A 25,631-nucleotide genomic window follows, 5' to 3' on the forward strand; every position below is an offset into this window, starting at 1 on the left:
AAAACTTCGGATAAGGGAGGAAAAGCCCTGAACACAGATAACAAAGAGAAATGGAGATAAAGGGCACCCTTGCCTGAGACCCCTAGCAGGAACAAGCCGACCATAAACCTTACAGTTAATGACGAAGGAGAACTCAACAGTAGATATGCATTGCATAATCAAATCAATCAAAGGGAGAGGAAATCTCAAGACCACCATCATCGCTCTGAGAAAGCGCCATTCAACACGATCAAACGCCTTGCTCATATCAAGCTTGGCAGCAGCGTATCCCTCACTTCCGTTCTTCTTGTTTCGAATCCAGTGCATGCATTCATAACCCAACAGAATATTATCGGATATAAGTCGGCCGGGGACGAAAGCGCTTTGAGATTCATCAATCACCCATTTGAGAGCATTGCGAACCCTGTTGGCAAGAACCTTTGCCACAATTTTATAAGTTGTGTTGCAGAGACTTATAGGCCGAAAATCTCGCACTTCCTGTGGCTTCTTGATCTTGGGTATAAGAACGATCAAAGTTTGGTTCCAATGTCGTATACTAACGCGTCCATTAAGAACGTTTAGAACATCTCTCGTAACGCCATCACCAATTTCGCCCCAAAACCGTTGAAAGAAAAGAGGGGGAAACATCTCTGCAACCTCAAACATGGTGACAAGGATCAGCTTGTTGGTTTTTCGTTGAGCTCTGGTGAGGTGATGCTCCATGAATTCCAGAAAGCTAGAGAACGTGTTCTTGTTGAGGAGCAAGCTCTGCCGAAAGAGGGGGCTGAGTGCTGGTTCCCTCCACCCCCGGAGGTTCTCCGGCTCGACGTGGATGTGGCTTTACAGGATGACGGGCAGAAGATCGGAGTAGGCTTCATTTTCAGAGACTCCGCTGGTCAGATTGTGGCGGCCGGCTGTCAACAAATCGGTCACACGGCTACTGTTCTTCTTGGCGAGCTGCATGCGATGATGATCGCTATTGGGTTCTTCTTGGCAAACGATATTGGCCCAGTGATGCTCTTCTCTGACTCGTTGCTTGCCATTCACTCCGTCCATGATTCTCATCACGGCTCGGACTCCCTTTGCGATGACTTATGGGATGTTTTTTCTCACGCCCGGGAGCATGTTGTTCTCGACTTTTTTCATGCCCGGCGTACAGCTAATAGAGCGGCGCACGCGTTGGCTCCTTTTGCTTTTTCTTATACTGATGTAATGATCTGGAAGTCGGGATTCCCTCCTTGGCTTTCGGATATTGCTCTTTCCGACTTGTCTTAATATATGCGCTCTTTCCCTAAAAAAAAAAAAAAACAGCCTAACAGATCAAAAACCCCAATATTTATTTTTATTTTTTATTTTTTTTTGAGGTGGAACCAAAAAGCCCAAAATTTAATTTAATAGTACTACTTTCGAAGAATGACGATGAAGTAGAATTTTTGTATGCGCCGCCGCCGCTGGATCTCACTTTCCCCAATCTCTCAAACTCTGCAAATTAAGAATCCGCCGCGTCCACTTCCGCTGTCGTCTCCAACTCGCACTGTCAACTCCCTCAAGGCTCTCTGTTGTCCGACGGTAGCCGCCCCCAGCCCTCGCCGGCTCCTTCAATCGACGGCGGAACTGCGGTAAGGTATTCGAAGTTTGATTTTTCTTTTTCGACTTACTGTAATAAATGAATAAGGAAGCACTTATCAAAGTAGATTTGCACAACAGATTGTGTGTTCACTTTTCAAAACACATTTTTATTTCAAAGATAATTTTTTTTGAACAAACTAAAGTTTTCAGTAAGAATTTAGAAGAATACTACCATTCAAAAACTGTTGAAGATTTTTTCGAAGAAATAAAAGAAGTTTCCCTTCCCTGTAATCTCTAAAACCCTAAAATTGGAAATTCATATCCGCAGAAGAGAGAATAGGAAAATGACGCAGAAGGGAAATCTCTTCAAAGGGCAGAAGAAAAAGAAATCAGTTCCTCTCAATCGGCATGGCAAAATCACCCATACGCGAAAGGGTAACTCACATCACAAAGCACACAATTATATGAATGTATACCATTTCTAGTCTTATTTAACCATGCTATCATATATTTATGAAGGGAAGAAAGTGGCCAAGCCATCAAAGGTCACCAAAGAGATGGATGCCGATAGGGTATGCTTTCCTTTTTGTTTCAATTTTGCTTATTATTTATTCTTGTTTTGTTGTATGGAGACTCTTGTTTCTTGTTGTGAAAACAGTCTATTAGTCCTTTTAGGGGCGTTTACTTTGGAGGACTAGCCTTGATAGATAAAAATAGTAAGGCTAATCCCTTGTTACTTTGATGGATTGTAGCTTTGGGATATTTCAAGGCCCTTGATTATTTCTATTATTCAAGCTAGTTTTGTTTGATTCTTATCACATGGAAAGGGTGGGATTGAAGATATCCTACTCTTGAGGATAAAAATACTCAATCATACATGTAATTAATCATGCGAAGTAAACATCCTTTTGCTCTTTCTGGTGTGGTAGCTGCCTTTAGATTAGAAAAATGATAACTTGTGTTAGGTCATCAATTCTAAGATTTCTGTAGCTTATGCTGAGTTGTTTAACCTTCAAAAATGTTATGATCCGGGTGCATCCCCCTTCGCTTATGTATGGGCCGAGCATGTGGTTTGTAACACCTTGAGCACCCTCTCCTCAATAGTTGGCTTTTGGGGATGAGTTCTATTCGGGGGGTTGTAACAAAAACCTTTAATTTCTGCATTCCACTATGCTTGGACTTGGTAGGTCTGTCTACCGAAATTGATTCTCCTGTGCAAGAGTTGCCACAGTAGCTTAATTAGACAAAAATTGTGCCATATTTGTTGCTTTTTGAGATTGTTGTCTTCATAGTCCGTTCTTCCAAAACATAATTATGTATTATGTTTCCTGGTGCATTTCATACATAATACACTCTCTGATGCATCACTTCCAAAAGGCAATAACAAAAGTTGCTCAGTTCACTCAAGGATCATCGAAGGCTGTGCTTTATCGACCCAGTTAAGCTCATTCTCTTAGTTGAATGTATTTTCTAAAACACATCATGGCCTTGATGTGGTTTGATGATAAGAGCATACTTGTCTTCACCTGAGTTCTGTACCTTAAACACTAACTTTTAAAAGCTTACTTACGATTGTGCTCAATAAAATCTATTAAGACCAATGTTCAACAATTAAGATGTTGTGTAGAAAAGACTGGAAGTTGGTGTGCCTGCTCAATGTTCTGAGTTAAGGTGCTATTAGAAAAACACTCACCAGTCTAAATTCCAAAGGGGATAAGCCGACAAGAAAGGGATTATAGATGGGCGTGTTTGCAATTAAACCGGATAAATTATGGACACTAACTTCTAAAAATGTTCTCACCAATCCAGGCTACTTTTTTTTAACAAACCGAGATGAGTTAGCTGTAGCTTAGTGATAACTGTGACTCCACATCTTAGCGCTCATTCAGCAAAGCAGATTTATGTTAATATTTTTTGTTATGCATTGTGTTGTGTGTTTCAGGAGGTGAGCAAGTTTATAAACCACTGCAATGAGATGAAAGCTGTGACAGTTGCTAATAAAGATGGTGGGCATTTGAGTATTGTTAAACTACCGGCAGATTCCTCAAGTGGCGCAAAGAAGTAGATGGTCCACTGCAGGGCATAGTAAGAATTTTGAGTTGTAGAAGATCAATTTTGAAATTTAACAGTGTATCAGAATACTGTTTTGTTAAATCCTTGTGTTTCTACTGGGTGATTTGGTTATTGTTTTGTGTTTTAACAGTGTTGGTTATTGTTTTGTGTTTTAATAGTGTACATGTCTTTATTTCATTCCCAGTAACTGATTTTGGTAACTCATGTTGGTATTATACCAGTTTGTAACCAGCAGTAGAATTATGAAAAAATTTCAAGTGCAATTTGCAAATGAAATTTAACTTTTTTTTAAATGTTACACAAACTATGGTAATTATCATTTATATAATCATATGTAAGAAAGCACTGGCTTCAACGTCAAATAGATAATACACTTGTATGTAAAACTAATCTATTTGCTTCCATAATAAAAAAATGAAAAAAATCTCTATCCTAATTTTAACTTGGAATCTCCGGCTAGGATCACTAGTTACATGATAATTAATTCATATGGATAAAGTTGGGTGAATTATTTAATTACGTCTCCAATTCTATCAATTTTATTAGTCTTATTTATTTCATTTATCAAATCAAATGCGCCCATGTAAAAAACAGAAAAAAAAAAAAAAAAAAAAAAAGAAGAAACTTGAGTTTAATGGGAAGTGTTAATAGGCAAAAATGCCCACTTCCTTAAGTTTTTTTTGTAAAAATGCCCTAAGTTATCATACAAAGCATTTTATGCCCTAATTATGTGAAGTACCTATTTTACCCTTTGATGTTGATGGTTTGCTTGATTTTTTGTGAAAGTCTTACACATTTGACCGATTTGACAGCCACCCGTCATAAAAGTCAACGATTTGACAGTTATCAGTCAAGAGTACATATGACCGGTGGGTGGCTAGATTATGTGTCCGCCCGGGCGGACACATGATTTTATCGGTCGGACACATGATTTGGGTGGCAGATCATGTGTCCACCCGGTGACATAGAATGCTTATGTTTATAAAAGAGGGCATTTTTACTATAGAACTTAAGGAATAGGACATTTTAAATTTTCACTCGAAAGCTTAATGAAAAAAGACTGATATCTCAGCTCTTCGAAATATGTAGAAAATCCTCAATTAATACAAAAAAAAGAAAAGAAAAGAAACTTTGAGCCTAAGGAAGATTCTGATAATCCTCTCAATAATAATTATAAAAAAAAAACTTAGAATTTGCTTATTTAATTGTTAATTTATATATTAAGAAAAGAATTTTGAGCTCAATTAAGATTTTGAAAGCCCTCCCAATTAATATACAGTGGTTCTCGACTAAGCCGATGTATTCTTCCACTAGGTACTTTTTTTTAGTACTCCCTCCGTCCCAATATTGAAGTCTCCTTTCATTTGGGCACGGGTATTTAGGAGAGTTAAAGTAGATGTAAAAATAGTAGGGACCACATAATTAGTGCTTTAATTAATGATATTTTATTTCTTAATTAAATTAACTAATAATGCTGCATAGGCTGTTCCACCGCCAGAAATCAGAAACCGACCGCCACCTTCCCCAAATTCCACCGACCGCCAGAAATCAGAAGCTCCTCCTCCAGTTCCACAAATTCCACCGCCACCGGCTTCCCCAATTTATAGCCGGCCGTTACCACCTCCACTTCCTCCACTGGCTGTAATCGCTCCAGCTCCACCAACTCCAGCATCATCGGCAGCGGCATACTCCGGCAAGGCCACTATTTTCTCAACGCCCCAAGATTCAATCTTTAAGCCATCATCAGCTAAACCCATCTTCCACATAAGCAAAAATAATCAAAATCTTCCAAGATTTCCTACCTCTACCTCTCATGTCGCAAAGGTGGAGACCGCCGCTGCTCTTAACGCCGACGAGGGTTAAGAGCAGGGGCGGAGCCAGACTTTCGATTCAGGGGGGTCCAAAATTTTTTTTAAAAGAAAATTAATAATTAAATTAAAAAATAAAAATTAAATTAATTTAAATTGAAAATAAATGATAATCAATAACATAATTATAATATTATTTAAATTATAAAAAACACATTTTAACAGATTTTCAAACTCATATTCATTTTACGATGTATTTTGAAATAAAATTACTAAATATTGAATATTATATAGAGTGCAAATACAGGATACAGTCTCTTTCTAATTTGGAGAATTTTTTAATTGAAATTATGCGAAACGATGTCGTTTAGGCCTCACAAAAACGTCATCGTCTTTATTAATCCACGTAAGCTCCAATTCGACACTCTAGCAATCGAAAAACATTGGGGGACGAAATTGCAAAACTTGAAAAAATAATGATTTAATTCGCCAAACTAAAAAAACGTTAAAATTACAAATTCAAAATAGTGCGTGATTTTATTTTCCAAAATCCCATGAAACTTTTTAAGACAAAGTAACTTTCAATATAAAATTCAAAAAATAAATCTTTAAAATCCAATCCAAACATGTTATGTATAAATTAATTATGTGTTTACTTATTCTAAACGTCTTACCTCTAAAGCTTACATATCAATTACAGTATAAAATAACTCAACAAAATAATGATGTAGGCAAAATTATATATTTTTTATTTTAAATATAAAATTACGAAAATATCCTAGTATTTTTTAAAATTCCAGGGGGGCCCAGTGACCCCCCTGCCCCACCCCTAGCTCCGCCCCTGGTTAAGAGACCACAATTGATAGATCTGCTCTTCACCGCAGCCTTCAAACACTTCAAATTGCGCTAAGTTCAAAACAGAGAGTGACTATTTCAAAGTAAGAGAAACCCTCTCCAAATCAATTGAGTGATAGATCTGCAACAAAACCAATCGTCGAGGCTCGAGGCGGCGGAGGCGCGAGGCTCTGTGCTGGATTTGTGAGTGGAGGGAGAGGCCGTTCGTTGAAGAGGTTTAGCAGAAGGAAGAGAGAGGTGGCGCCGCTAGAAAAACGGGCGGTGGAAGCGGAGGAGATCAAAGGCGAAGGCGGTGGATGCAGAGGGTTGAGGCGGTGGAGAGATAGGAGGCGGCGGCGCCTCGCCAACGCCAGGAGAGGGTCGAGCCCTGGTCGCCGGAAAACGGGCGGCGAGGTAGGGGCCTTGTCGCTGCGGTCATCGGGAGAGAAGAGGAACGGTGGTAGTGAGGCGTCCGAGAGAGAGAAAAGGCGAATAGAGAGAGAGAGAGTGACAGATTTGGGAAAGAGAGTGACAGAGAGAGAGAGAGAGTGAGATTAAAGTTAGAAAGAGAGAGAATACCTAATTAATTGAACTAATTGTATTGTAATTTATGCCAAAAAAGGAAAGGAGACTTGAATATTAGGACGGCTCAAAAAGGAATAGGAGACTTGAATATTGAGACGGAGGGAGTACTTGATTTGTCTTATGTGTGGGGTTTATTTATAAGGTTTTAAAGAGACCCCATCTATTCGTTCCTTCGTTTTAGCCATTTGAGTTTTGCTCACTTAGCTTACTTTGCTAAGGTGTTCTCTGTTGGAACAATAAATTTATTTACACACCAAAAACAAAGAAATTCTGAAAAACTTTTAAGAGTTACTAACTTGCAATAAGTAGACCATAATAATTAAACTCCAACATCCCACACATCCCCTGCCTAGCTGCCTCACAAGTAACTTTTGTAACAAAAGAAAAAAAAAGCAGATTAGGACTCCAATTATATCACAAGATAACTGGTGCTCGAAAACTTGAACACCGCGATAATACCTCAAACATTGCTCAAACAAATAAGCTTGAAAAGTTTTTGCATGAACCTAGAAAACCAAATTATGTAGAGCTCAAAGTTTATAGCAGCACAACGAATGATATGAATTCGAATTATACCAGAAGAGACCGTCACCAAATGAAGCATAACAAACACAGTTCTTTGGCTGCAAATAGAAAAGCAGATGTCCAGCATTGTTATTCTATATTCCATTACCCCACACTTCATTCGCCTCGACTACACTTTTCATACATCCAAGCTACCAAAAGCACACAAGCAATGTGTGCATCATAATTCTGCACCAACTGAATAAGCAATATAACAAAAATTCTGACCACTGGAAATAATTCCAATCACTCTGCTTTGGTTTCTGCTGATCCGGGCTTCTCATCTGACTTAGCATCTGCAGAACAACACCCACCGCCATGGTGGTGGTGATGGTGGTGGTGGTGGTGATGCTTTCTACCCTTTAATTGTTTTCTCATATCATAAGCATCTTCTCCATCAGCATAATATTTGGCCTCCACATCATGGATCTTGTATCCTAATGTTTCGGTGTACAAATTAAAAGCAGCTCTGTTACTTTTCCTAACATGAAGTGAAACATACTCTGCCCCATACACCTGTTCCGGACAAAAGAAGTTTAATAAATCAGCTAGTGAAGCAGGTAGATAATTAACATAATAGCTCTGTTCCACATTGCCGAGTTTATCCTAAACAACCTATAGAACAGGCGCAACACCATGGCCCATTCAGAAATAGCAGACCTCGTCTGATTTACAACTACAGTGAGGGATAAAATAGTAACACTACTTTGCATGTTTTTTTTTGAGAAGAACACTACTTTGCATGTTGATGAAAGATATGCAGGACATGTGATGCAGATGGAAGTGTGAAACACACATATGATTCAAACATAAACTGTTGATCCAAGAAAGGTGCTAGATAATTGTGCTAAGATAAACACAACCCGTCCATTTACGTGGAATACCAATTTCGTTTGATAAGAAGAGAAAAAATCTCAATTAACAATAAAATTTCCAAAACCTAAAAACTCATACTAGTCATAGAAGTGAGCCCTAGTGAGTGTCACAGAAACCTTATGCACATTAACAACAAAATAAAGGGAAAATAACAAAGCTTAGCTTGCTGACTGGGACATCCTAATTTGAATAAGATTAAATTGAATGTTTGATGGTTTTTACTTAGGATAAGAGTAGATACTGTTTTTACATTATGAAACAAAGCCCAAAGTTTTCCGCATAGCATCTCTATACCAAAATAAATCCACAAAAGGTTGTAAATGTACAAAGTGAAGCAAGCTTTACCAAAGTCAGGATAGATCATCACAAATCAAGAATGGATAAACCAAATTACGCAAGGAAGCATCAAAAGGTGGTCCAGGAGAAAAGCTATCAAGTAATTAAATAAAAACTAATATTCAACTAAGCAAAGATAATTTCCGCCCTTACAACTCTAATCATCAAACAATGAAAGTTCATGTCAGCAAAATCCACCAAAAAAAAATGAAGTTCAATAGTCAGCAAAATCCAGCTCTCGTAGCTTGCGAGATTGTCAAATAATTGAATGTATTCGTATCAAGGAACTAAAGCTCTAGAACTAGAATAAGAAATCCACGGATTAGGTTACATATTTCCATAGATTGCCAAAGAAGCCAAAATACACAGGAAATCAATATTCAGAAATCAACAAAGTTGATATTAAAATGAAGAAGGTGACCTGTTCCATGGCGTTCTGAGCAGCAGTCATGAGTTTGGTGGCAAGGCCGAGTTTGCGGTGAGTTCTGAGGACGGCGAGGGAGGTGATGTGGCCGTGGCACTCGGTGGTCTCCTCCTCCATCTTGGCAAGAACATAGCCGACAATTTTTCCGTTGTAATCCTCGGCGACGTAGAGAAGCTGCGGCCACGAAAGGATGTGGTAGAAGTAGTACTTCATCTGGTAGTTCTCCGGCAAGCAGAACAGATTGCATGCCTGCATAGCCAGCAGATCATCGACTGTGGCTTTCCTTATGCACACCATGGTTAGGGTTTCGCGGAGGCAGACAATTAGGGCTAGGTTCTGATTTGGGGGTAGTGGCGAAGGAGAGGTGGACAATGCTTGTGTGTGTGTGTTGGGAAATTTTATTACATAAATCTATTTTTTTTAAACGGGAGAAAACTGTACATATAAATAAGTAAATGAATGAAAAAAAAAAAAGAATTTAGATTCTTTATAAAACAACAAACGTTTTTAACAATTTACTACCTTTTTCCTTTTGGGCAATTAAGAGCTTTTTAACTCGTGTCTAAAATGCATAGTTTTAAGGATTAAGGGTTGGTTTCAAAAAAAAAAAAAAAAGTTAGGGGTTAACTATCTACAAATACACGAATTAAATTCAAATTTGGGTTTAACCAAATTTTTTGTTTAGTCGACGGATATATATATTTTTAATTTTTAGAATTTGGCTTGACTTCATTAGTTTGTTTACCAATAATTTGATGGTCTAGAATTCGATGGACAATTAAAATGTACTACTGAAAATATCATGATAATAACTCTAATGATATTTATATTATTGGGTTTTTGATCACCAGAAATAGCCGAAAAAAAGAAAAAATATCAAATTATGATATCAACAACTTTCATGCCATTTTTTTGATTATTTGTGATGATCATAACTCAACAATACAAGCATCATTAGAAAAATAACGTCAAAAACTTTTCAATAATACTTTCAAATTGCCCATCAGACTCCAGACAATCAAGTTAATTAGCCAGCGCGAACTTTGGGCAGGGGCCAAATTCTTAAAAAAATGAAAGTTCATGTATTTTTTGACAAAAAAAAATAAATTTGGTTAAAAATTAAAATTTATGTATAATTCGAGTATTGATAGACAATTAATCCTAGTTTTAATAAGATTAATTATCCAAACTCTTAAATAATAGAGTTAATTACACATGAACTTTTAATAAATTTTCGTTTTACATGCCAACTTTAAATCTATATTAAAAAAAAATTAACTTTTAATTTTTTCTCATTTTGCATGCTTACCTATTTTCTGGCCAAACTTTGTGCCTAAAACAACGCCGGTTCTATTTTTAACCCACGGTTGTATTTATCCCATGTGACCATACTTATACCAAGCGAGCATATTTATGTCATATCATCACACAAGAAAATGGGTAAATATTTAAAATGAAAAAAAAAATTGTGTAATTTTGATACAAATTTTAAAGTTATTGTGCAAAATGATAATTTATTGAAAGTTCAATAATTTAATACAATTAACCATAAAAAGCAATAAAATTTGAAATTGATCAATCGGAAAAAATTTAATTCGAATGGTTCGAATTGAAGATAACCTGAGCTCAATGTTGGCTCGAAAATCAAGTGGATTGGTCCAATTAACCGAATTTTTTCGTATTACATGATTTTCAATCTTTATTACTTTACATTTTAATTCGATAATAAAATTTTTATACTTGTTGAACGTGTTTTGATTTTTTCCAATAGTAGTCATTCATGTTAGGGTAAATATTAAATGTATATCCAATTTTTATTGATAACGCAATCGGCAATTATTTATTAGTTATTATGTAAATTTACGTTGAAATGATAATAATTTTTATATCTAAAATGAGATGAAGTATCTTGATTTAAAAAAAAACATGATCTACTTTTTCTACAAAAATATGATTATCAACAAAAATTCATACACCTAAAAGGAAATCGTAAACTTACGAGCCTAACGGGCTAACCCGAAATAAAGTGGATTAGGGTTAGGATCGACATATTCTAATCCGAAAAAAAAAAATTTAATTAGCCCAAACTATAAATAACTCGAAATCAAATGAACTGATATCTTAGACCAAGTGGACCAACCTGATTGACATGCCTGCTAACATTACCTTACAAATATTAAATGAATCTCGCCCTCTCTTAATGAATCATAATTTACATACATTTGAACATACAGATACAACCCCTATCTCGTCATCAGAAAAAGTTAGGGTGTTGAAATAGAAAAAAGTAAAACGAAAATTGTTTTTAATTGCAGTAATTGAAAGTCATAATTGCAAAATAATGTAAATATTAGTATGTGAAATCGGACAACTAACCAATTTTATAACTCATTGATTGCAGAATATTTTATTACTCCTCCCGTCCACTAATTCAAGGCATTCTTTTCTTTTTAGTCCGTCTATTTTTAGTAAGATTTTTTCATATTTTAATTGGTGGGTCCCAATAAATAATACTCCTTGTGAGTTAATACACTTTGTGGGTCACTTTCTCCACTCAACCAATAAACAATATATTTGGTGGATCCCTTTCTCCACTCAACTATTAAAAATACATTTTTTCTTAAAACTCGTGTTTTACTTCTTAGATCTTGAATTAGAGGACGGAGGGAGTACTATTATTATATAAGTAGATGCAACGCTGAATACGCATATACATATATAGGAATTTGAAAGTCGAATCCAGCATCACATTGTCTTCTAATATTTGTTTCTCCCCAAAAAAGAAAAAATCCTACACCATTTATTTGAAACAGTCACAATTGTAAAATGGCCTTCAACTTGAAGCGCAATTACTATTCATTATTTTTCTTGAGCTACAGCTACAAAGGCGTCGACCTATAACGTTTTATTCATGAGACCTCCTACTCCACCAATTAGCTAGTCATGACACATGCAATAATAATGCTACAAAAGCTTCTCAGGCACAGTCAAGAAACCAAGTTCAAAACCAAAAGCAGATTTCATATCTTACCAAAACATCAAGCAAAAACAAAAACTTCTTACAGTGATTCCAGATACAGGTTAATACAAGGAAGATTGGCATGCTTACAGAAATAATAACTGACAAGTGTCATTTATTACCGAACTTCCAAACTCTTATGCATTTGTCACTTTGTGCAGTGACAACTTTCTGCATTCCAACAGCCAAGCATGTTATAGGAGGACGATTTGGCAAGAGATCGATGCGATCATCTTCAGTAAGTCTTATTGCTTTCTTTTTCTCAATGACTTTGTTCTTGTCTGTTGAACGGCTTGATATGGAGCTATTCTCCATGATGCATCTGGACAATACATTGCCACTGCCCTGATCGACAATTCTCAGCACACCGTCTATTCCACCAACAACCAATGTTGATGCATCACTCCGCAGATGATGCATAGAGTAAAGAACATTTGGACTCACTCGTGTTTCCCATCTTCTTCTCATTGTTCTGCAGGCACAAAATACATTAGTAACTCCATTCAATGATATCATCACAAAATCCTCTCTCTCTCTCTCTCTCTCTCCCCAACACAAACACACACAGCACACTCACGCAGATGCACAAAGTTATTCATATACACAAGCAACATAACAAACATTTTCTATCTGTTGCTGCATCGCAGATGCACAAAGTTAGTTATATACACAAGCAAAGTAACAAATACTTTCTACTGTTGCTGCATCACAGGATTATACGCTGCAATAATATACCTTTGTACTATACATAAGCTATATCCTCCATGTTTGTCATCAGTGCTTTACATTAATATCGTTCATGGTATACATGCACGGTGTATTTTCATTTAAAGTGCAAACATCCTTTATGAAACACATGTTTCAGTGGGCTGAAGAGTAACTGATCCCCGAGTGTGAAAGAAGTGCAAGGACCACTTCCATATGACATAAAATGGCCAAGGAATATACCATTACACATAAATATGATGCACCTCATAATACTAAAATATGACATAGAACTCTTGTATAGTCCATCTCATTATGCAGTATAAAACCTAAGGCTCAAGAAATCAACACGGGCAGGAAAAGGGAAATGGAATCCTTGGCTGCGCATACCTTAGGTCCCAACAAGATGCATAGCCCGTACTTGATCCACAAAATAGTGAATATGAGCTTGGGCTCAAACACAAAGTCTTTATGCCTGCCATGAAACAAAATATGGATAAAAAAATTAATACCCACAGTTGAGCAATTGCAACATTATAACTTTGTTCCTACCAGACCCCTTCACCATGGATAACTCTCTATGCAGCAACAGTTATCCAAGAAAGAGATGAAACTCCATCGATTGACACAGACCTTAGTCTTATGAGTATGAAACAAAATATATATGAAAATTTGTTTTCAGTTTAACAATAGGCATAGAGAGCTTGGACAAAAGAACTGTCAAAAAATTCACCAACTTCGACACGAATTGTAAATTGTTTTAATAATGACATTACCTTTTGAAATCTAGCAAATATAGACAGGTGTCACAGGTCCAAGATTTCTCAATGACTGGAAAAATGCCGTGGCATGATTTTTTTTCCACGCCGGCAGGAAATCTGGAGGAAAGAACTATTGGATCTTGAAGACAACATGCCACAACAATTTCCAGTCTTTGAGAATTTTGGGTGTCTTTTTTGCTACTAATCAAGAAGCGATGTCATTATAGAAACGGTTTATTAGTTGTGTCTAACTAAAACCAAACTCCAGTCAAAGTTATTAGGTTTTTTTTCCTTTTCAAATTAACACTGTAAAGAACAAATGCAGGATTATAATATAAATGAGGATCAGAATCAACAAATTTAATTAGGTAAACCTGCAGAACTAGTTGCATCAAAGGAAACCACCCTCTGATCTGATGAAAGATCTGATATTGAGATACTACCAAGAGAAGAACCACTGACAATAAGTTGCTCATCGCTAAAACATAAACTAGATACTGCCCCAGGATGCATCCTGCAACAGTAGAGGAACAGAAAATGTAACTAAAATGTATTCCAAAAATCATAGTATGAAAATCTATATGAACCAATGCTTCTATCCATAGTCAATAAGAAGTGCTTCCATGACTGAAGAAAACATCAACAGTGCTTGTCAAAAAATGCCAATGATGCAAAGAAATGAAGATTGCAAGGCATGAGACATATGGAAAACAATAGAAGGGAACATCTACGGACAAAGAAAGGGAACATGCTGAGAAAAGAAACCTGAGTAATTCCAAAATAGGGATTATGGCCAAAAAATACACGAACTTTGGTTAAAATTGTAATTTTCACCTGAACTTTCAATTAAGCCAAAAAATACATGAATTTATATTTTAGTTGCAATTTTCACCTAAGTTTGACTTCCGGCAAAATTAGAGCTTAGTTGGTAGTCGAAATTAAATCAAACATATTAATTTTTGCCTTCTTAGAACTCAGAGCTTCTAAATACTCCTCATCATCAGAAGCTAGACCAACATCATGTGAACTTCCGACTGCCAGCTAAGCTCTAATTTCGCCGAAAGCAAACTCAGGTGAAAATTGCAACTAAATATAAGTTCATGTTTTTTTTGGCTTAGTTGAAAGTTAAGGTGAAAATTGCAATTTTTATCAAAGTTCGTGTATTTTTTGGCCATAACCCCTTCCAAAATATTAACAAAATACGGAAAAGTAAAAGAATCTCAAAGAAACAAACATACTTGATTATTTGTGAAATCTTTTTGCTATACATGTCAAAGACACGCACTTTCCCATCCTCACAACCAACCACTGCCTGTGGATCTACATAACTGAAAAGAAAGAAAATTACTTTGGCACTTTAGGCAAAAGGTATTCTGAAAATTTGAATCAATCTTATATTCTATATTGCTGTCCATTTGAGAGTAGTATTCATCAACATTCCAATTAAGAAAATATAAGGTAGTATCTTGTGAAAGATACCAGATACAACCATAAGAAGCAAAACTTGCAGAGTTGTCACTCATTCTGAACAAATTTTATGATAATTCACAGAATATGGAAACATTTGTCAGTACAATAAGATATGTTATCTAGGGACTCTACATGCAACATATATAAAAACTGATAATAGTGGATCATCTAGTTACATACTGCCTCTCATGACATTGATAAGATTTAACGTGGAGCCTAATTTCAGGAAGGAAATAAAGAAATTGCTCGCTGAAGAAAAGTGTGATGGTCCAGTATGTAGTTCGAAAATAATTCCTAATCAGAACATCATTATAAATTAATGAAATACTGACTTCACTTTTAAAATAGTTGATTTTCTTGAAGTTACATAGTTTTTAGACTTTAAGGAGTGGATGTTACAAATAGAATGAAATATCACCCACCACATACACAGTCCCCTGGTAAACAAGCCTTCACGTGAGGAAAACAGATCCCTAGTTCCAAAACGCCTCCATATGCATATACGTGTTCCCACAAGACCAACAACCTATAGGATAGTGAGGAAACAAAACCCATAGTTACATGCAACAAGTCTTCAAATTAGATCTATAAGCCCCAAAGTTTATAACATTATATGCAGGCAATTTTCTGAGTGGAACCAAAATAACTAGAACAGATGAAATTATAAATGCAGTTTAAATTTACGACAGATGAAACTACAATATGATATCATGTAACTAAGTTCTCCAATATGATTCAACAAAAATAGATAATAAGTTACCACCACATCAAATTTTCTCAACTAGTACTTCGCCAATGCAATGTACAGATTTTAATTTTCTAAGCTGTAATGTTAAAGTTAATTAGATTAGGTTGTTGTATTTGTATATTAAAACAAAAAACAACTTACCTGTGTAAATAGAGAATGAAGAAATGGATTTATTTGAGGATATAATGCAAGATTGATTTATCTTGTCAAAATCTGAATCTAACGAAAACCATGTACACCTTTATAAGAAAAGGAACACAACTCAAAATGAATCAAGTCCAAGTTGAAATTTACATGCATTTGCCACATGTGAGCAAAGTCTAGTAAATGAATAAAACTGACTCGTTGTTATGCTTTATAGATTTAGTATTTTAAAGCACATGATGCATGTACATTTTTTGAAACATATTTGATTTGATCCCAAGAGAAAATTGATAAGAACTGTTTTGATATAATAAAGCAAAGACAAGAGATCAATAGCAATACGGCAAAGCCGTCCCAGCCTCCAGGCTCCAGAATAATATCCACCAAAATTAATAACAATAATAAACCCTAATCCCCTATAAATACTGCTCCAACTATAATTAAGGAAATAATATCAAATACTAATTGAACCCTAATGATAAAACTACTCCTTCAATAGCCCAGCCCACGAACGTGGGCTCACTCCCTTCCTTCACGCGATCTTCTCTTGTAAACAATCAACGGCTTCGGCCCATGCACCTCATGCACGTCAATATCCTGACCCTCTCCTTCAGCGTCGATCTCGGACTCTCTATCAACTCCATCCCCCATCGAAACAACCTTGTCCTCAAGGTTGAAATCAGGAAATTGGCCTTTGAAATTCTTTATATCAATCCACGTCGCGTCATCCTCCGACTGTCCTTTCCATTTTACCAGTAACTGTTCTTCCTCAGCTGATCCTCTCGCCACTTTCCTCCAAGCCAAAATGATTTCCGGTTCCATAACCGACATAATAGGGAGTTCGATAGATTCCGGCAATTCGGCCGCCACGGGATGATCCCCTACGGCCTTCCGCAACTGAGATATATGAAATACTGGATGTATTTTACTGCTCGCTGGAAGCTGCAGCTTATACGCCACCTTGCCCACGCGCCCAATCACCTCAAACGGGCCATAAAAACGAGCAGATAACTTGTGATGCGGCCCGCTCCGCAGCGACGAATGCCGAAAGGGACGTACCTTCAAGAACACCCTATCCCCCACTTCAAATTGCAGCTCTCGGCGATGTTTGTTGGCCTGCCGTGCCATCTCTTGCTGAGCTCTTGTCAGGTTATCACGAAGATGGCGCAAAATCTCATCCCTGCTGCCCAAGCTATCTGCCACCGCCGCGACTTGGCATTCTCCCGGAAGGAACCGTCGTAGAGAAGGAGGAGGTCGCCCATAGACAACCTCAAAAGGCGTCATCCGAGCAGCCGATTGGTACGAAGTGTTGTACCAAAATTCTGCCCAAGCGAGCCAACGAATCCACTGTTTCGGTTGTTCACTGGTGAAGCAACGCAAGTAAGTCTCCAACACCCTATTCAACACTTCCGTTTGTCCGTCCGTTTCTGGATGATACGCCGTACTAAACTTGAGCTTCGTCCCCGACTGCTCAAAGAGCTCCTTCCAGAATGCACTTACGAACATGGAGTCTCGATCACTAACAATGGATTTTGGAATACCATGCAGCCGAACCACTTCTTTGACGAATACCTCGGCTACTGATCGAGCTGAGATAGGCGGTTTCAACGCCATAAAATGCGCATACTTCGAAAGTCGGTCCACCACCACCAAAACAACTGAGAACCCTTTCGACTTTGGCAGGCACGTAATGAAATCCATTGAAATATCCTCCCAAATCTGCTCGGGCACAGGCAATGGCTGCAGTAATCCCGCCGGGGAAATCGCCTCATATTTCATCTTTTGACAAATCAGACATCGAGCAACGTAGTCCTTCACATGGCGGAACATGCCTTTCCAATAAACGTTACCCGCAATCCGGCGATACGTACGGTAGACCCCGGCATGTCCGCCCGCTGGGGTATCATGAAATTCAATAAGGAGCTTGGGTATCCAAGCAGATGATGCCGGTAGAACCACACGGCCCTGGTAGAATAGCCGGGATCCCACCAACTCGAACCCCGGCTTGCTGCCAGGTTGCTCTCGGACTGCTCGTATAATCGATCCCACATATTCGTCCTTCGCCTGCTCCTCCTCGACGTCACTAAAGCCCACCCACTCGGGATTGCTCAAGGTTGCCAGCTCACCGTCACCATCTCTCCTTGAAAGTGCATCAGCTGCCGCGTTCGATGCCCCGGTCTTGTATTCAATTTCAAAATCATACCCCAGCAATTTTGCCACCCATACTTGCTGAGCCGGAGTCACTATCTTTTGATGGAGCAAATGTTTCAAGCTGCGATGATCAGTACGGACCACGAATTTCCTTCCCAACAGATAAGGTCGCCAATGTTGCACAGCCAACGCGAGGCCCATCATCTCTCGCTCGTACGCTGATTTTGACAAGGTGCGGTCGGAAAGAGATTTGCTGAAGTACGCAATCGGTCGCCGTTCTTGCATCAGCACAGCTCCTATTCCCGTACCCGATGCATCGCACTCTACCACAAAATCCCTATCAAACTGTGGTAGCGCCAAGACCGGTGCCTCAGTTAGCACCCGCTTCAGCTGGCAGAATGCCTGCTCCGCCTCTTCTGTCCATTTCATAGGTTTCGGGGCGTCCTTCCTCAGTAGGGTCGTGAGCGGTCTTGCTATTAATCCATACTCCTTCACGAACCGCCTGTAGTACCCAGTCAAACCTAGGAAACCCCGAACACCTCGCGGTGTGGTCGGTCTCGGCCAATCGTTCACCGCACTCACTTTTGCAGGATCCATCGCCACGCCATCCTTGGAAATAATGTGACCCAAGTACTCAATTTTCTGGCATCCAAAAGCACATTTTTTTCTGTTTGCCAAAAAGTGATTCTCTTGTAGTATGCGTAGCACCACCCCAACATGCTCCCTATGCTCCTCCTCCGTGTGGCTATAAACCAAAATATCGTCGAAAAATACCAATACGAATTTCCTCAGGTGGGGCCGGAATACATCATTCATGGTGGATTGGAACGTTGCCGGCGCGTTCGTAAGGCCAAAGGGCATCACCAAGAACTCATAGTGCCCACTATGCGTTCGGAATGCAGTCTTCGGGATGTCTCCGGCTGCCACGCGGATTTGATGATAGCCTGATCGAAGATCGATCTTAGAAAACATTACTGCTCCCGATAGCTCGTCCAACATCTCTTGAATTACCGGAATAGGGTATTTATCCGGAATCGTGACTTTGTTGAGCTCTCGATAATCCACACAAAATCTCCAACTGCCGTCTTTCTTCTTTACCAACAAGACCGGGCTGGAGAAGGCACTCGAACTCGGACGAATAATACCTGCTAGCAGCATGTCTCTCACCAATCTCTCGATCTCGTCCTTTTGGTGGTGGCCATAGCGATACGGCCGCACCGATACTGGTTTCGCCCCTGCCTCTAGTGTGATCCGGTGGTCTGTGTCTCGCGGCGGTGGTAGGTCTTGCGGGTCCCCGAACACCCCCGCGAACTGCTGCAGCAACTCATCGAGCACCTGTGGAACTGGTTCGGATAATCGGGCCGCTGCTTCCTCGCTCACTACAGCCCACATCTGCGCCTCGGTTGTATGAGATAGAGACTTCACCCCAATGGGTCCTCGGCACAGTCGTGGATCTCCTCGCAGCGTGACTCGCCGCCCTTCTAACTCGAACTCCATTGACATCTGCCCGAAATCCATCCGCACTACCCCCAGAGTACCCAACCACGACATGCCCAGGATCAGGTCGACGCTTCCCAGTGTGAAAGCGAAACAGTCGATCTTGATTCGGCATTCTGCAAACTCCACTTCTACATCCGTACACCTCCCCTCTGATTCTTGTCTCCACCCATTGCCGAGTTCCACGCCAAATTTCCTCCTCTTATCCACCGGCAACTCTAACTCCCGTACCAACTTCTCTGATATGTAATTGTGGCTGGCCCCACAATCAATGAGTATAATGATTTTCCTTTCCCCAATCTTCCCATGCAGACGTATAGTCCGGGCTGTGGTGATACCTGCCATCGAAAACAAAGGTAAGTCACCTTCCTCATACTCCACAGGTTCCTCCCACTCTTCTTCCAGTCCTGTTGGTTGATAGTACTCATAATTCCTCAGCTCTGGCTGCTCCCCCTCGTCGGCAATCATCACTCGGAGTGACCTCATTAAGCACTCATGTCCGGGTGAATATGGTTTACGGCAACGGAAGCACAAACCCTTGGCTTTCAGATCTGCAAGCTCCTGTGCCGATAAGCGTGTGAACCTCGGCCGATATGGCTGCTGAACAGATGCCTCACTCCCCTTGATTGGTCCCGACTTCTCCCCTGGCCGAGAGCTGTTGCTGGCTGACCCTCGACTCTGTGCGCTCCCCGCCCCAGACCAACTCGCCGACCCGCTGCGCGTGTAGTTATTGTTTCGCGCAGATGGGCCCCACAATCCTTGGTTGATTCGTCCACCTCCCTGCATGGCCACATTTGCCTCCACGTCTCGAGCCAAATCCATCGCAGCCTCTAACTCTGTGGGTCTGAACATTCGTAGAAACCCTCGTATTTGGTCCTTTAGTCCTTTCATAAAATAGCCCAGATAATGAGCATCCGACAATCCTGGCACTTGACTAGAGAGCTGGACAAACAAATTGATATACTCATCCACCGTACCCGACTGTTTGATGTCAGCTAACCTCTCGAATGCATCCCCTGGGAAACGGGTGTCGAAACGTGAAACCAGCGCCTCTGTGAATTTCTCCCATGTGAGAGATGGCTTGCGAGACCGCAGCCACGTCGTCCAGTATAAAGCATCGCCTTCCATAGCCACCACTGCTGCTGCGACCTTGGTTTCGGGTGGCGTATCCATGATTTCAAATTGTTGATTGGCGCGAGCCACCCACCCAATCGGATCAGTTCCGTCGAACGATGGTAGCTGCAGCACGCCTCCGTTGCTTCTCCGGCTGCGCTTCTCTCCTTCTTCGCTCCCGTGCTCGGACCCGTTCTCGTCTTCAGCGTGGGATTCCTTCTCGCCGGAAGAAGACGCCGGCGTTTTCCTGATCTCCCTCAGCACCTCGGCGAGGGTGGCCGTGATGGCCACCAGATTCGCCCTCATCTCTCTCTGTTCGTCTCGTATCTCCTTCTGTTCCTTCTCCATCTTCTCGAACCGTTCATTCACCGATCGTGTCTCCATCGCGTGAGAAAGGGATCCGGCAGGTCGGACCAATTGATAAGAACTGTTTTGATATAATAAAGCAAAGACAAGAGATCAATAGCAATACGGCAAAGCCGTCCCAGCCTCCAGGCTCCAGAATAATATCCACCAAAATTAATAACAATAATAAACCCTAATCCCCTATAAATACTGCTCCAACTATAATTAAGGAAATAATATCAAATACTAATTGAACCCTAATGATAAAACTACTCCTTCAATAGCCCAGCCCACGAACGTGGGCTCACTCCCTTCCTTCACGCGATCTTCTCTTGTAAACAATCAACGGCTTCGGCCCATGCACCTCATGCACGTCAATATCCTGACCCTCTCCTTCAGCGTCGATCTCGGACTCTCTATCAAAAATGGATTTGAAAAAGTAAGGAAAGCCCAAAAAACTGTGGTTATTTTATGAGAGAAGTACAAAAGCAGAAGCCTAGTTTTAGAATATGAACCTAAAAGAGCCCAAGTTCTAAAAGTCTAATCTAAATAAGTCTTATAAGAATCTAAATTATTTAGTAGAATCTTCCATTGAAAATATCTTGACATTTTGGTAGAAAATCATAATTAGATAACAAATGACATTGAATTAAATGTTTTGCGAGTCCCCGACTATAAACAATGGTGCTATGGTGATAGAGATGCGTCGGGAGGGCTGGTTTGGAGGGCTATTCTCTGCGCAAGAAGGGAGCAATTGCAGCAACTTCAGCAGGCTTGTTGGAATTAATTTACTTAGCTTTGGGTCTTTTAGTTAATTAGTTATATTTTGGTGTTATGGGTTTTGTTCATGGGCCTCTTTTATTTATCTACTTATTAGTCTTGGTGTCACAGGTTTAGGGTATGCATGAGTATTTTCTGAGCAGCAACATAGGCTGTATCAGAGAGTTTTCTCAGTGAACCTTAATTTTGTTCCTTCTTAATTCAGTTAATTCCGTTGGTCCGTCTTTACTCTATCATATGGTCTCATTTTGTAACAATGTAAAACTGAAAGCCACATTATATGTGTTCCTTTGTATTAAACTCACTTTTAAATATTTCATCCGACCCTTCCCAAAATAGCATTTATCTTTCAAAGACTATGTAAGTACATTTCAAGAAAAGAAAAGGCTATGCTTTATATAAGAAACATTTAATGCACTAACCAGCTGAAGATTACCTTCCCCTCATCAAAGTCAAAATCAATTAGCGGTGCTCTATCAGGAAGCTGATATTCATCCAACCCCTTACAGCTCTCTGCAGACCAGAGACGCATGACCTGTGACTTTTAAGACTAAGCATTCGAAGTATGTATGCAGTCGAAAAAGGTGAAGAACAGATAAGTAAAATCATGCTCGTTTACATAGGAGACTATTTCTGACAAATACCCTCATCAGCAAGGTCATTATTCATAAACTATTGGTTTCATTGAAGCATCTAATCACCCAAGAGCACCGGAAATTTTGAACCTCCCTCCCCCAATAAAACTAAAACAGAAATACTAGAGTCAATTTTAAGAGTTACACTGTTATACTAAAATGCATATTCTGATAGAGGACACTGTCATTGAGGTAAGGTTTGGACTCATTAGCAGGGTGGGTTCACTTAGTAATTGTTTCTGGAAATTCTCTTGTGGAATGTCTAGAATGTACAGTGGGAACCGGTAATTTGCATATCCAAAATCCTTTGGCTGAAATGCCAGCATTTGCAAACTTGAATAATCGAGTGGATAGATCTGATGTTCATTATCACCAAACATTCTCACATAAAGAATAAAACAATATTTTTTGACAAGGAAACATCGTCGCTAATGGTTAAGCCAAGTATTGAGAATATGATTGAAAGATATTGTTATATGAAGTACACAGAATTGACATTTAAGATTTGTAAATTACAAAAGACAGCTACTTTCTCTTTGTACTTTTAGAGTATTTATAAAATAAATAGAAAAGTAAATCCATAAGTTTTAAGCAAGATCCTGTATTTTTTTCAAAAATAAGTTATAGGTCATAACTACATGAATCTATATCATGCAAGGAGACTGGTACATATCTTTTACTTTGACCTTGCAGAGATGAACTATGATTGATCATAATAGAGGATTCAGAACAACATAAGAAAACATAGGATGCTTCAATTTACTCAAAAGTAAGTTCAGGTAAAGTCCCACTCTGTATGTTTCATTTTTTTTTTTTTTGAAATGGTGTGTTTCATTATTATTAACTTGTCAGTTTCTCATTACCAGCATACTTTCTTTAGTAAAATAATTTGAGCCAGTCTCTCATTTCCAACATACTTTCTTTAGTTGTTTTCCAATCTTTCCTTGCATCTAGTTATCGTGCTAAGAAAAACTGTTAAAAGAAGAAAAAAAGGAAGAGCTACCAGATGCCTACTGCACATATTCGTAATAAAGCAACTATGCTGATCCCATAGAAAGACATTAGATGATATTCTTGATTAGTTGAACAAAGTAGAATGCTTCATACCTTATCTCCAACACCAGTGAGAATCAATCCCCTTTTCATTCTGCATTTGTTAAACCTAAGAAAAAAGCACACCAAAAATAGTTATGCATAACTACAATTTGGCCCAAAGGAACAAACAAAATATAATAAATCATCAAATGATCTTAAATGGAAGATCTAGAAGCTAAAAAATGAACAGTTGAGATTGCAACTTGATAAAATAATTTACTTTCAAATAAGCACAATCCTAGAGTTGGTAGAGGAAAGGTGCACAACAATAATTTATAGACAAAAGGATATATAAGCACAACAATTGTCTAGGATATATAAGCACAACAAATTTCAAGGGGTAGTTACCATGAAAAGTTCTGGAAAAGGAAATCCAAATATAATAGTAATGACATCTAAAACTTCAAATCATGTATGAATTTATCCTTGATTAAGGTGGAAAGACAATATGGTTCAGAAAACCTGACTGGTTTCATAATGTCATCACTTAAAATGCATGTCGATAAGGTGTTCCAAGAAAAGAAAATTATTTTAGAATCTACTTAGGTATGGGAAAATATTGTATTCTACACTAAAATATATTAAATAAAAATGATTATCTTGTATGAGAAAACAGATCTGAAGGTAGCTAAGAAATCATGGACAATAGTAGTATTCTTCACTTGAAGGGAATCGCTAGAGTATATTCAATAAATCATGTTCTAAGCTAACGAAGCCGCTGATGTCATTTGGAACTTATATTGAACAGACTCAAGGGAACTTTGGTCCTTCAATTGTGTCCTGACGAACGCATACTCCAAAAAATTGTTATATTATTCCTTCCTACATGTATATGGAGCCCTAAGTAATCTGAAACAACTACCATTAAATAGTACCAGGGATGATCAAATAGATATTACTACTTCCATCAGCAAGACCTGGCATGGTTGTAAAACCACTGGTTCCCACCACTTCAGAGCTGGTGGTTCACTGGTTGGTACAGGTTCGTAAAAGTACATGCCAACCTACCATATAACAAATTTTCAAGTCCACGAGTTGGAACCAGCAGTTCCGCACACGTGATCCCAACTAGTTACCCACCTCCAGGAATTTATAACCTGGGGTTGACCACAGGTTGATTCCAATTTGGACCCCTCATCAGGGAAGTTCTACCAAAAGTAATATGATTGCAACTCAAAAAGATTAGGTGATATGATTGATTTCAAGGCCTTAGTACCAATATATTACTAAAATAAATTTATCGCTACTTAAGTTGCTTAGCTCAGAAAGTTATAAATTTTGAAGTTTCAAAGCAACTTAAAAGTTGCCACTTGCCAGCCTGATATGAATAGAGTAGAAAAGGATAAAGATTTACCCTACCGAGTGAGCTTTCCACTGAAAAACACGAACAGGACCTTCTTGTAAAGACGATCTTTGTTGATCCATGGCTAGCTGCTCCATCTGTATATTTATTAATTTTTCTGAATAATTAGACAAATCAGAGACGCTAGCAGAATCAGCCTGCTGTAGCTTGTGATACTGTATTTGCAGCAGCTTCAGTTTACTAATCACTGTCCTCCTTCAACCATGAAACAAACCAAAAAAGATGGAGTAACAATTAATTTATGGAATAACATAACGTTTCAAGTTGCATGAAAATAAAAAGGAATACTCAGTTTCCATCATTCAATTAAGCGCTCCGCGCCAAAATTAACAAATACTAAGACAAAGCGCTAAAAAAACTAACTAAAATCAAGAGATGCACCGAATAGGATCGATAAAATTAGAAACAATCACTTCCTTACCATGACTTGCAGACGGCAGAGCAGCGAATTAGGTGGACGAGGTTGAGAAAAGCAAAAATCACGCAGAGAGCGTCGTCTCCGAGAGCGTCAATGGAGGTTAGGGAGGCACGGCGGTGACGCTTCGCCGACGCCGGCGGCCGGATGTTAGCGGATGACATAGGGTCCATGTGTATGTGGCGGTCTACTTTCTTCTAGCCCATGTCCCCTTTTCACGGTTGTCACATTTCCCTTTCTTTTCTTTTCCTTTTTCTTTTTCTTGTTCTAACTATGTTATCACTTATCAACTAACAACCTATTTTCTCAAAAAAAAAAAAAAAAAACTAACAACCTACACTT

General features: G+C 38.9%; 3 protein-coding genes across 6 annotated transcripts; 1 reads left to right on the plus strand and 2 right to left on the minus strand.

Moving 5' to 3' along the window:
• The first annotated feature begins 1,345 nt into the window (after positions 1-1,345).
• On the plus strand, positions 1,346-3,804 carry LOC131006918 (uncharacterized). 3 transcript variants are annotated; one of them, XM_057934058.1, is made up of 4 exons: positions 1,346-1,603; positions 1,824-1,983; positions 2,068-2,120; positions 3,491-3,804. In XM_057934058.1, the coding sequence occupies exons 2-4, from the start codon at positions 1,893-1,895 to the stop codon at positions 3,611-3,613; spliced, it is 267 nt and encodes an 88-aa protein (XP_057790041.1). In that variant the 5' UTR covers positions 1,346-1,603; positions 1,824-1,892; the 3' UTR covers positions 3,614-3,804. The 3 variants fall into 3 exon arrangements, with proteins under 3 accessions (XP_057790041.1, XP_057790040.1, XP_057790042.1); XM_057934057.1 differs by having other exon boundaries at positions 1,351-1,598; positions 1,877-1,983; XM_057934059.1 differs by having other exon boundaries at positions 1,585-1,603; positions 1,877-1,983.
• Positions 3,805-7,384: 3,580 nt separating this feature from the next.
• Positions 7,385-9,647, minus strand: LOC131006919 (N-terminal acetyltransferase A complex catalytic subunit NAA10). The gene is made up of 2 exons (XM_057934060.1): positions 9,046-9,647; positions 7,385-7,928 (listed from the first exon to the last, which is right to left on the minus strand). Exons 1-2 carry the CDS (start codon positions 9,343-9,345, stop codon positions 7,659-7,661), a joined length of 570 nt encoding a protein of 189 aa, XP_057790043.1. The 5' UTR covers positions 9,346-9,647; the 3' UTR covers positions 7,385-7,658.
• Positions 9,648-12,048: 2,401 nt separating this feature from the next.
• On the minus strand, positions 12,049-25,554 carry LOC131006920 (F-box/WD-40 repeat-containing protein At3g52030). Of its 2 annotated transcripts, XM_057934061.1 has the most exons (9): positions 25,296-25,554; positions 24,866-25,069; positions 23,524-23,578; positions 22,218-22,316; positions 15,426-15,529; positions 14,772-14,861; positions 13,908-14,047; positions 13,163-13,247; positions 12,049-12,539 (listed from the first exon to the last, which is right to left on the minus strand). In XM_057934061.1, the coding sequence occupies exons 1-9, from the start codon at positions 25,460-25,462 to the stop codon at positions 12,179-12,181; spliced, it is 1,305 nt and encodes a 434-aa protein (XP_057790044.1). In that variant the 5' UTR covers positions 25,463-25,554; the 3' UTR covers positions 12,049-12,178. The 2 variants fall into 2 exon arrangements, with proteins under 2 accessions (XP_057790044.1, XP_057790045.1); XM_057934062.1 differs by lacking the exon at positions 22,218-22,316.
• Between the last annotated feature and the right edge of the window lie 77 nt (positions 25,555-25,631).

This window comes from Salvia miltiorrhiza, chromosome 1, assembly GCF_028751815.1.
Source record: "Salvia miltiorrhiza cultivar Shanhuang (shh) chromosome 1, IMPLAD_Smil_shh, whole genome shotgun sequence".
Classification (NCBI taxonomy): Eukaryota; Viridiplantae; Streptophyta; class Magnoliopsida; order Lamiales; family Lamiaceae; genus Salvia; species Salvia miltiorrhiza.

Bases quoted from the DNA above. Each gene is read 5' to 3' on its own strand.
- LOC131006918 (XM_057934057.1), top strand. From the start codon at position 1,417: ATGCGCCGCCGCCGCTGGATCTCACTTTCCCCAATCTCTCAAACTCTG. The intron at 1,599-1,876 runs GTAAGGTATTCG...TCATATCCGCAG, and splicing joins CAATCGACGGCGGAACTGCG to AAGAGAGAATAGGAAAATGA. The intron at 1,984-2,067 runs GTAACTCACATC...ATATTTATGAAG, and splicing joins AATCACCCATACGCGAAAGG to GGAAGAAAGTGGCCAAGCCA.
- LOC131006919 (XM_057934060.1), bottom strand. From the start codon at position 9,345: ATGGTGTGCATAAGGAAAGCCACAGTCGATGATCTGCTGGCTATGCAG. The intron at 7,929-9,045 runs GTCACCTTCTTC...TGTCCGGAACAG, and splicing joins CTCAGAACGCCATGGAACAG to GTGTATGGGGCAGAGTATGT.
- LOC131006920 (XM_057934061.1), bottom strand. From the start codon at position 25,462: ATGGACCCTATGTCATCCGCTAACATCCGGCCGCCGGCGTCGGCGAAG. The intron at 25,070-25,295 runs GTAAGGAAGTGA...TCATGGTTGAAG, and splicing joins TCTGCCGTCTGCAAGTCATG to GAGGACAGTGATTAGTAAAC. The intron at 15,530-22,217 runs GTAATCTTCAGC...ACTATCCTATAG, and splicing joins TTGACTTTGATGAGGGGAAG to GTTGTTGGTCTTGTGGGAAC.